General features: G+C 42.0%; 1 protein-coding gene across 1 annotated transcript; it reads left to right on the forward strand.

The window, feature by feature from the left end:
• The first annotated feature begins 1,114 nt into the window (after positions 1 to 1,114).
• On the forward strand, positions 1,115 to 11,670 carry SERPINB12 (serpin family B member 12). Its single transcript, XM_004379283.1, is given in 8 exon segments — positions 1,115 to 1,282; positions 3,891 to 4,025; positions 5,111 to 5,251; positions 6,254 to 6,282; positions 6,284 to 6,366; positions 9,380 to 9,522; positions 9,959 to 10,124; positions 11,264 to 11,670. Coding segments are annotated over 8 exon segments (1,272 nt in total).
• The last annotated feature ends 241 nt before the right edge of the window (positions 11,671 to 11,911 follow it).

Below are 11,911 nucleotides of genomic sequence, written 5' to 3' on the forward strand. Positions count from 1 at the left end.
AAACTGTGTTATGCCAATTGAGCTAGGTGTTCCCTGAGACCATGGTCCCCACAGCCCTCTGCCCAGCAATTCAGTCCCTCAGGGAGTTTGAATGTGTCTATGGAGCTTCCATGACCTTTCCTTGTACAAGTTGAGCTGGCTTCAAACTAGGAAAATCTGAAAGCCAGTGTACACCATTTGATTCAATGTAGTAACTATTTCTTAGTGCTTACCACGTGCCATGTGCCTGATGATAAAAACACAAATAAGGGGCTTAGGTTTTTATCTTGGGAAGACACAGTATCCATAGGCAGAAAGACAAAAGAAAAAACGTTTCATTTGAGAGGGATAGGTCCTGGACGAAATCTACAGAAGTTTCTCTTAATACCTCTGAAGTTTCTCTTAATACCTCTGGATAGATTATTGGGGGAAGCCAAAGAATCTGTCTTTAAGGAAGTTGCTTGATTACCTTGGTTCTATATCCGAAGAAAGGCCTGGCGATCTACTTCTGAAAAATCAGCCATTGAAAACCCTATGGAGCACAGCTCTACTCTGACACACATGGGGTTGTCGTGAGTTGGAGGCGACTTGTCATCAACTAACTGTTTTATCTATTACCTCCGGTTCTAAGCTCTCAAGAGAGGGGGTTGAATCAGATGACTTCTAAACCCCCAGCATCTTCCAAGATCTGTTACCTCTTGAGAAATATTGATGACCTACTAAAGTGACTCACGCCATGTAGGTTGCATATGGCATGAGTCAAAAGGAGGGACATGATAATTTGCTGGGCACATCTTCAGTCACAGGATATTGACAGGAGAGTAGAGGCAACAGGCTTAGCAGAATCAGGCTCCTTTGTGACTGTGGGAAACAGTCACCTTTGACCCATATTATTTTACCCAGATAAAGGAAATTCCTCTTCTACATGAAAATAGACTTCTAGCTTTATGAATATCAATATTGATGTCAATATCTATTTATCAGGTTGAAGATCATCATAGTTTTCCAGTTTTTAATGACATATTGGATAAGTATATATGATACTATCTTGGATATTTAAAATGAGAACTGTTTGTTTACCGATTTTCCTCCAATCTCGTTTTGTATTTTTTGGTTTTAGCTTATCAGTTTCACAATGGAATCCCTTGTTGCAGCAAACACCAAATTTTGCTTTGACCTTTTTCAAGAGATAAGCAAACAAGATGGTCATAGAAACATCTTTTTCTGTCCTCTGAGCCTCTCGGCTGCCCTCGGCATGGTCCGCCTGGGGGCTAGAAGCGACAGTCCTTATCAGATTGATAAGGTGAATATCAGCTGAGGTGCCTTACTCATCCTGATTCTGGTTCACACCCAAAGGAAGACACTGGTCCCATGTGAAAGCCAAGTTGCTTCTGCACCCTGGGCTTGCTGGAGCCTGCGTCTGCCTCTGAGTTTCATTGTATTTCTCCACCTGGAGGTCTTGCTTTCTCTTCAAGTTCTACCATTCCACAAGATGCAATTCACCTTCCACCTCCTTTGTGATGCCTCCCCAACCTCACCAGCTTTTTCAATTTATCTTCTGTCTCTATCTCTCTGTCTGTCTGTCTGCATGTCTGTCTTTCTGTTGCTCTATAATTATTGCTACCAATATTGCTAATACTTTAAGTATAGGTACATGCTTCCTTTCTTACTTTTTCTACTTAATAAATATTTATTAATCACCTGTTTTGCCTCCAGTGGCTTTGGCTAAAGACGTTGGCATCATCTTTGACTCCTTCTCTCTCACCTCACATCAAATTGTCAGAAAATTCCATTGACTCTTCTTTGAAAATATATTCAGAACTCAAACCCTCCTCACAGCCTCCCTGTGTTCTGAACCACCACCACCTCTTCTTATTTGAATACCACAATCACCTTCTAACGGCTTCTCTGCTTCTGGGGACAAAACAACTGCTGGAGAGGTCCTTTAGAGGGACCATTAGAGGTCCCTAAATCAGATCCTGTCTCTTATTTGCTCAAAACCCTTCTGAGACTTCCCTAACAGTAGAAGCCTTACAATCGTCCATGAGACACCATGGATCTGAATCCCAGACAACCCTATGATTCCATTTCTTACTCATGCCCCGCCTCCCCCCCACCCGCCCGCACCCCCCCACCCCACCTCCTGCACTGGGCTCCAGACACGACAGTGTTCATGGCCTCCTTAGATAAGCCACACCCACTCCTACCTTAGGCCCCTCCCTCTAGCTCTTCTCCCTGAGAACTGATTTGCTAGCTTACTTTTCTCCTGCAAGATTGAGCAAAGTCCACCTTCTCAGTAAAGCCTACCATGACCTCCCAATCTAATGCTGCATCCTAGCCCCGAGGCCCATAAGCACCCCTCTTATCCTAGCTACCTTTTTCCTACATGTCATTTTCCATCTTCCAACATACTGCATATTGTAATTAATCACTATGTGTTTTGCTTTTTGTATGCCTCTCTCACTGAAACACAACCTCCTAGAGGGTAGGAATCTGCCCTAGCACAGTGCTTGGCTTATAGGTGCCACCCAATAAATATCTGTACAATGAATGAATGGATGGACAAGAACAATCCCCCAAATAAATTGTATGCTCCCGAGGTTGGTTTTCTCTTTCCTTGAATCTAGCATACACTTCATGTATGTGGGGGCCACGTATAAATACAGCTGTTGCACCCTCACTATGGATAAGTTGGATAAGTAGATTAAGACAGAATTTGTTTGGGGGTAATTCTGCTTTATTCATTTACTTTGATTTGATATATTATTATTTTTTTATTCCATTAATAAAACAGCTTTAGAATGTGGCCCCCATCCTCCAGGTCAGGTTTCAAGTTTTTCTCTTTCTTGGCACTTGGATGTCACCTGCCAACACATTTGGTCTGACAGTGCAGGACAGGCCACCTGTCTCCTACTTTCTGCAGTGCTCTGGACAACTTGGCTTTACTGTCCTTGCTCCTTTGACTGATTTGAAGCCCTAGATCAGTGCTGTCCAACACACATATGTAATGAAAAACATTTAGTAGCCATATTAAAACAGTAAAAAGAAACAAGTGAAACTAATTTTAATACTATATTTTATCTAACCCAATATAACAAAGTATTATCAACATGTAATCAATATAAAAATATTAGTGAGATATTTTACAGTTCTTTTTTTTTCATACTCAACCTTTAAAATTCAGGGTGTGCTTTATACCTATTGTTGTTGTGTGCCATCGTGTTGATTCCAGCATGTTTCATTTTAGGCTGGCCACCTTTTAAGTACTCAATAGCCATGTGTGGCTTGTGGATTCTGTGTTAGACTGCACAGCCCTAGATTCTTTTAGTTTGGTTATGTTCATCCTTTCATATGGTCCCAAGGGGGTAGCATTCACTAGTTATTGCTGTTAGCTGATGTTGAGTCAGCTCCCAACTCATGGTGAGCCTAAGCACAAGGGAACAAAATGCTGCCTGGTCCTGCACCATCTCCATGATCGGTTGTAGATCGGACCATTGTGATCCATAGGGTTTTCATTGGCTGACTTTTGAAAGTACGTTGCCAGGCCTTTCTTCCTACTATGTCTAGTCTGGAAGCTCCACTGAAACCTATTCAGCCTCATACCAACACCCCAGCCTCCACTGACAGACAGGTGGTGGCTGGGCATGAGATGCTGGGAATTGAACACAGGTCTCCTTCAAGGAAAGCAAGAATTCTAGTACTGAATCCCCACTGCCCCCCAGCATTCAGTTACTTCCCTTCTATTCAACCTTACAACACAGACAAAAAGAACATTCACTTTCCTTTGAACTGTTGATTGTTTTGTTTGATTCTGTCACCGTTGTCATTTTTGCATTATAGAAATGCTTCTGAAACTATTCAGACATCCTGCTGTTGATATTGTATGAAAGACTCTATGCCATTCCACACAGGTACTCCATTTCAATGAATTTTCCCAGAGTGAAATCAAAGAAACCCACCCCTGTCTGAAAAGCAACAAACTGGAAGTGGTGGCTGACAGCCACATGGAAGGGCAGGAAAGCACAAAGGGGCCTCTGAATCTGCAGGTGAGCTGCACAAGCCCCCACCTCTCTTCTTTACAAACTAGGCATTCTGCTGTTCTACCCTTGGTGATGATGGCTTAAAGAAAACATTAGGTCCTGACTCAACAACTACAACCACCTCACATGACCTGCCATTCCTTTCTGATTATATGTCTATATGCCCTTGGCTAGAAGACAGTTTTCTAAAGAGTAGGATCTAGTATCTTCTGTTCATGATAAAGAAGCTGACATCATTGCCCCATTACTCATCTGCTTCTATAGGCCGCAGGTCCCCAGAATGGAGCATGGTCAAGCATGAAGGGCAGTGAGGGGTGGGGCCATCTGAGGGATTCTTACTCTCTCCCTCTACCTCTGCCTCCTCTATTTCATGCCAAAATCTGTACTGACACACAAGGCATTTATTGGCTAACTCATACCAGTTGTAGGAAAGATATTCTCCAGGTTATATATCACCCTGCCTTAGAAAGTTTAAGAAGAGAGTGGAGAGAAGATTGTCTCTTACTTGTATCTTTTTGAATGCACAGAGAAATGGGACTCACCAATCTGAAATATACTGTGCATTGCTGAGTCCCCAGACACATTTTTCCTGGATGATTTTTGTACCAGTCTAGGAGCCATGATCTTCAAATGTGTCCATTCTCCCCCTCCTCACCTCTCTTCTTCCTAGCTTGCTCATCCTACAAAGCAAATTAGCATCTCACTATGCAGATCTAACTTGCTTTTGGAAAAAAAAAATACTTGTACTTTATTGTTTGCTGCCGTCAAGTCGGCCTCCAGCTCTTGGGGGCTCCATGTACCACTGGATTGGATTGTTGTGATCCATAAGTTTTCCATTGGCTGGTTTTTGGAAGTAGATCTCCAGGTCTTTCTTCCTAGTCTGTCTTAGTCTGGAAGCTCTGCTGAAACGTGTTTAGCATCACAGCAACATGCAAACCTCCACTGACAGACCAATGGTGGTGTCACATGAGGTGCATTGGCTGGGAATTGAACCCAGGTCTCCCTCATGGAAGGTGAGTTTTCTACCACTTAACCACCATAACTATTCTGATAATGGCATGAAGATCACATATTGTTTCTTCTTTTACTAGGCTGAGTCTTCAAATGATGAGAGTGGAGTATTCAGCTCTTACTTCGGGAAGCTCCTCTCCAGGCTGGACAAAATGGGAGCTGATTACACCCTGTGTATTGCCAACAGGCTCTACAGAGAGCGGGAATTTCCAGTCTGCCTGGTGAGTTACACAGGCCTGGTGATTAAAGCTACATCTCCAATACTTATTTAAAAATGAATGGGTAGCTGGGTCACTCACCTGCCAGATGATGTGCTGTTGACTGGTGGGTGTCCGGACCCACCTCTTTGTCTCCCACACCTTCCGTTTCTCTCCTCCCTCGGCCGATAGCCCACACGAGGCCGGTGTGAGTGAAAAAGAGTGGGTGCGTGAAGGATCATGGGACCAACAGCCTTCAGAAAAAGAAAGGTTTGACTTTCTTTCCCCGTCAAGGTCCTTGTAGGTGCACTGGTAGCTCCTGTTGCTATTGGCTTCCCTCAAGACTCTTCTCTAAACTCACTTTTTGTGCCACAACCAGGCCACCGCCAGTGAAATTGTGCTCCCTAAGCTCCTAAGAATAGGGTGGTGTACTGGGAGGAGGCTGCATTTGGAGCCAAAGGCTCAGGTCTCCTTTCTGGGGCTCAACAGCTTTATATCTATTGGGACATCAATCTAGGCTTGTTTCCTCTCCAGCTACTAGAGGGAGACACATACTTAGCAATAAAAGTGAGGGGTCTGCTCAATGGCAAATACACCACACAGCTGGTGAGGACGGGGCTAGTCAGGAAGGGGGTAACCTAATTTTGACCAAAATAAGTGTGTTCTCTTATGACGGAAATGAGATTTTATACGTTGAGCTTTAATTCTTCAATACGGAAACATTTTACAGTTAAGTCTCTCAAGTTTTTTGACATTTGTGATGTCTCAAATGGATTGCCCAAATAAAAGGACATCTGCTAGGAAAGGATTGTGCCTTTCTAACCATGGACTATTTCGTGAATAAATGTTCTATATCCTATATTGTCATTGCAATAAGCAAAGTGCCTCTGGCCAATCTGACGTTTGTTCCTCTGGTGTTTAGTGACAGGGTCATCTTCCTCATTAGGCTTCTCATGGTTGCCTCACTCCTGCTAGAATCATGATTGCATTTTATTGTACTATTTTCTATTCATTCCAATTTAACAGGAATACTTGGATGGTGTGATTCAATTTTACAACGATTGAAAGTGTTGATTTCTGGAAGGACGCTGAAAAGTCCAGACAAGAGATTAACTTCTGGGTTGAATCTCAATCTGAAGGTAAGAGAGAACAAAACACACTGTGGCTGGTATTCCTTTCCATTTTAAAAGAAAACCAACAACAGTCCAGCTTTTCAGGTTTCTGGCCTGTCAGGGGCCAGAGGCTCACGTGCGTGGACTAGGTTCAATGCTTGCTCGGCAGGTGCCAAGCAGGTAACAGTGCTTAGACACTATTGTTACTGATTTCGCTCTTCTGCTCCATCATAAAGGTGAAATGCCTATCAGCTAAGTGCAATGCCAGCAGAATGTGAACTATTTCCATTATTTTTAAAGAACCAGTAAAAAGTTAAGATTAAGAAGAAACTGTAGTTATTCAGAGGGAAGTGAAAATAATAAAACCCCAACTCTTACTAATGTTTCAGTAGAGATAGGTGTTCCTGGAGTGAGGGGAGATTTACAGATGGTGATGAGGGGTGATAGTTTGAGTTTAACATATTGGAATAATATTTTAATATAAAGCTCCCCTCCCAGCCCTGCCCAGCCCCCATAAAATAGAAATCTAAATGGACCACTGGACTAATAAGGAACATCATGAGAAACAGAGACAATATCGAACTTGTCAAGGATTTCGTTTTACTTGTATCCACAATCAATGTCCAGGGAAGCAGCAGTCAAGAAATCAAACACTGTACTGCATTGGGCAAATCTGCTGCAAAAGACCTCTTTAAAGTGTTGAAAAACAAAGATATCACTTTAAGGACTAAAGTGAGCCCGGCCCAAGCCATGGTATTTTCAATGGCCTCATGTGCATGTGAAAACTGGACAATGAATAAGGAAAACTGAAGAAGAACTGATACATTTGAAATATGGCGCTGGTGAAGAATATTAATATACCATGGACTGTCAGAAGAATGAACAAATCTGTCTTGGAAGAAGTACAGCCAGAATACTTCTTAGAAATGAGGATGGCAAGACTTCATTTCATGTACTTTGGACATGTTATCAGGAGGCATCAGTCCCTGGAGAAGGACATCATGCTTGGTAAAGTAGAGGGTCAGCAAAAAAGAGCAAGACCCTCAGTGAGATGGATTGACACAGTGGCTGCAACAATGGGCTCAAACATAGCAATGATTGTTGTACATAGGGTTGCTATGAGTCGGAACTGACTGGGCGGCACCTAACAACAACAACAACAAATGCAAGAGGGGTCAGATTGTGTGAAGATTACCTTGTGTGGCAGAGAGAATTCAAGTTGCAAAAGGGCAATGCTAGCTTGTAGAACAGGACCTCCGTGGTGGGGCTTCTAAAGTGGCCATTCATTCCCAATCTCATTTAAATCCATCTGGAGCCCTAACTTGCTTGCTGGAAACCCAGCCATCAAATGTACTGGCCTGGGTGCCATGCTTAGGAATCATCAGCTGTGATCCTTTATGAGTAGTAATTTCTATCGACCCTCTATGCTCTAACTGTCCTCCTTCTAATATTTTCCTCTTTGCTTACTCAGTTACATGGCCATTCCAAAAAACATATGAAAAGCAGTGCTTGAGAAAAATTTCATTCTTTGTGAAATACCTATACCCTGACTGTGTGTAACTTGGTAGAGTGAGAGGCTCTTCACTGCTGTGATGCTTGCATTAAAAAACACAACAGGTACTAAATGTAACTATGGGCCTGACGGCAGCTAAATTGGCCAAATGACCTTGGTGTTGGTGAACTCTCTGGTTCTCAGTAGCCACACGTGTAAAGTGATGGAGTATAGATGAGAAGATCTCTTGCCTCCATAAAATTATTCCATGATTCTCTAAAACAGCATTGTCTTTAGTAAATGGAAGCCATAGTCTCATGTTCTAAGTTCTTCACATTTACATCTAGATTGTTCATTTTCTTTGTTTCAATATTTCTAATGCTTCCATTATAGTTTTGGACTTCCTTTTGGTGGTGTGGATTGCGTCCTATCATTTTCTGAATCTTATTAACGTTTTCAGCATTGACTGTCTCATTTGCCCATAGAATCAAAACTCATCTTCCCTAAAAAAATATCCATTGAAATTGCAGTTGGGCTGTCTTATTAGAATTACTTAGCACCTATCCCTTTGACTTACAACATCTACCACACAATAAAAATAACATAGCACATTAAAAAACACTCTTTAATTGAAATGCATGGGGTTCAAAACCTACAATAACTGTCTTGTGTCTTATATTTACTTGTAATTAACACCTATATATCTACCTGTCTCTCTACCTATCAATCTATATAATGAGAGAGAGAGGTTTCTGGGTGGTGCAAATGGTTAAGCTCTTGACTACTAGCTGAAAGTTTGGTGATTTGAACTCACCCAGAGATGCCTCAGAAGATAGGCCTGGTGATCTGCTTCCAAAAGTTCATAGCCTTGAAAACCCTATGGAGCACAGGTCTACTCTGCACACATGGAGTCGCCATGAGTTGGAACAACCAACAATAACGTGCGTGTGTATGTGATGCTGAACAGATTTCAATGGAGTTTCCAGAATAAGCAGAGTAGGAAGAAAGGCCTGGCAACCTACTTCTGAAAATCAGCCAATAAGAACCGTATGGACCACAATGGTACAATCCTGTTATGCATGGGGTTGTCATGAGTTGGGGCCAACTCAATGGCAGCTAACAGCAGCAAATGTATATAGATAGATGTCTTGAGATAAGAATTTTATTCAATGCTTCTTTCCTCAAGGAGCTTATGATAAAATCAGGTGGTGGGATCTGTACTTTGAAAGATAAACCATGGTATAAGATGTCTGATGACAAGTGTCTAACCACAAGTGCTATAGAGAATCAAAGCGATTCCCTCAGTGTTCTAATTGGAACTTCCTTTGGGGTGGGGAGAGTTCCTCCCCTCAACCCTACTCCAGCCCCACCCCACCCCACCCCCACTCAGGACTGTGAGTGTTTTAATTTTCTTGGGTTAAATCTTGAATGAGATCCTCTCTAGTCTTGGGGATGTTAAGCTGCCTTTATTTATTTATTTAACTCTGTCCACATGAATACTTGTGATACAGTTCATACTCAGGATCTTCCCTGGCATGTTTTCTTTAGATAAAATCAAAGAGTTCTTCAGCCAGGACACCATCAACAACATGACTGTGCTGGTGCTGGTGAATGCCGTGTACTTCAAGGCCAAGTGGTAGAAGTATTTTGACTCTAAAAACACAGTTGATACACCTTTCTTTATGAACGAGGTACAATGTTGGAGCACATGGCTTTCTAGAGATTTCATGCATAGTTTCCACTAAGAATAACTTGGCATCTGTACACTCAAATCTAAAACTTAGGTCTCTGGGTGATAGCTTCCATTTATAATAAGAACCTAAAGTTGATGAGCATTTTTCTGCCAGGTACTATACTGAGTATTTTATACTGTCATAGCAACATGCAAGCCACCACAGTACGACAAACTGACAGATGAGTGGTGGGTTGGCAAAATAAGACCAACTAATCAGTGGGTGTGGGACTCTCCTAGGTTGAATCTCTGGTGTGGCTCAAGACTTCTTATCCAGGCCATTTCCACCTTAAAGAAGTCCTATTCTCAGGATAGTAGGGCCCAGCGAGAATAAGGCTTTAGGAATTTGTGGGCTTATCATGGCAGCCCTATGACTCCCTATATGTCCATTACAGAATGAAAAGAAGACTGTGAAGATGATGAACCAAATGGGTCTGTTTAGAATTGGCTTCATAGAGGAACTTCAGGCACAGATCCTTGAAATGAGGTACACCAAGGGGAAACTCAGCATGTTCGTCCTGCTGCCATCTTCCTCCTCAGACAACTTAAATGGTCTGGAAGAGGTAAGTCTTTATTTTCATGTCTCTACAAAATATTTAATTATAGATCTTTGGAGTATGACATTATCTACCATCCATGGCTCTGAGGAAGGATGAGCTATCAGATATATGCAGCAATACATAAATAAGAAGCCAGTTGTCGTCAAGCAGACTCTGACTCATGGTCATCCCATGTGTGTCAGAGTCGAACTGTGCTCCACACGGTTTTCAATGGCTGATTTTTCAGAAGTAGATCTTCAGGGCTTTCTTCCAAGGCACCTCTGGGTGGACTCGAACTTCCAACCTTTGTTAGCAGCCAAGCATGTCAATCTCGTTTGCCCCACCTGAATTGATGAACCATTTATTCTTCATTTGTTCAGACCTAAAGAACAAATGCCAAAATATTGGAGTAGGAGTTTTCACTCTAACTTCATAGCTCTTTGCAATTTTTTTTTTCCTAGATAAAGGAATCTGGATGCTGAGTAGCTTGAGAATTGCTGCAAATGAATCAGCGTTTCCTTTGGCGTTTTTACTCTATTTTGCTATAACTCAGTTAAAGACCCTTCAGCTGAATTTCTTTCTTTCTTTTTTTTTTTTTTTGTGCATGTGCTTTGACAAAAGTGGGGATCCTGATACTGGGGTAGACTATCTGTGAGGTAGGAATTAATGAAGGCTGAGGATGCTCAGTGACCTATTGTGGAGATAGAGATACAGAAAGAGAGAGAGGAATATTAGTATAGTAATTATAACAACAATAACAGTAGCATTATGTGACAACTCTGTTTAGTAATTTACATATATTATTTTGTTTAATCCACCCAAGAGTCTAATCATATTATCTCTGTTTTATAGAATGGGAAATTGAATTCAGAATGTTAAGGTGAAAATCACCCAGCTAATCAACAGAGCTTTGCTGGACTTGGCACACTAGTCTGTCTGCACCCAAAGCACACTAGAACCCAAATTGTTCCATAACTTCTCATAAAGAGGATAGAGATTTGCTTGGAGGAGTTTTAAGTGAAATCAGAGTATTCTGAAGTTTAGGCAAAGACCTAGAAAGTTTGTTACTGAGTGTTGAAATTGACTCAGACACTTCGAAGTAATTGGGGGCATTCTTTGCAGGCCCATAATCTGACCTTAAATATTATCTTTCCCCCTTGTAACTTGAAAAGAAAATGACCTATGAAAAAATAGTGGCCTGGACCAGCTCTGAAAATATGTCAGAAGAAACAGTAGCTGTCTCTTTCCCCCAGTTCACCCTGGAAGACAGCTATGATGTCAATTCTATTCTACAAGACATGGGCATTGTGGATATCTTTGATGAAACAAAGGCTGATCTTACAGGAATTTCTTCCAGTCCTAATCTGTACCTGTTGAAGATTGTACACAAGACGTTTTTGGACGTAGATGAAGACGGCACCTGGGCAGCTGCAGCCAGTGGAGCTGTTGGTGTGCTGAAGTCAAAGCCACCCTATACGACCTTCAGTGCCAATCGTCCTTTTCTCTTTTTCATCAGACACAACCAAACTCAAACCCTTTTCTTCTATGGCAGGGTCTACTCTCCTTGAAACGGGGGCAGTGTCTCATGCTTGGGAGCTGGAAGAATATGGCAATACACGCTTGCCCTAGCACAACACGAGTATTTGCACTATTGCTGATATATAAAGCTGACTGCATTGCCCTCACAGCTCCATGCTCCCTCCAGCCATCAGAGGTGCTTGTCCTCATCTCTCCCTCACCCTATAGCTGCTTCTTGTACAAATCCATTAGTATTGAAGCATCCTTGATCCCTCCCTAACCTCTTCATCA

Source organism: Trichechus manatus, unplaced genomic scaffold, assembly GCF_000243295.1.
Source record: "Trichechus manatus latirostris isolate Lorelei unplaced genomic scaffold, TriManLat1.0 scaffold00063, whole genome shotgun sequence".
Classification (NCBI taxonomy): domain Eukaryota; kingdom Metazoa; phylum Chordata; class Mammalia; order Sirenia; family Trichechidae; genus Trichechus; species Trichechus manatus.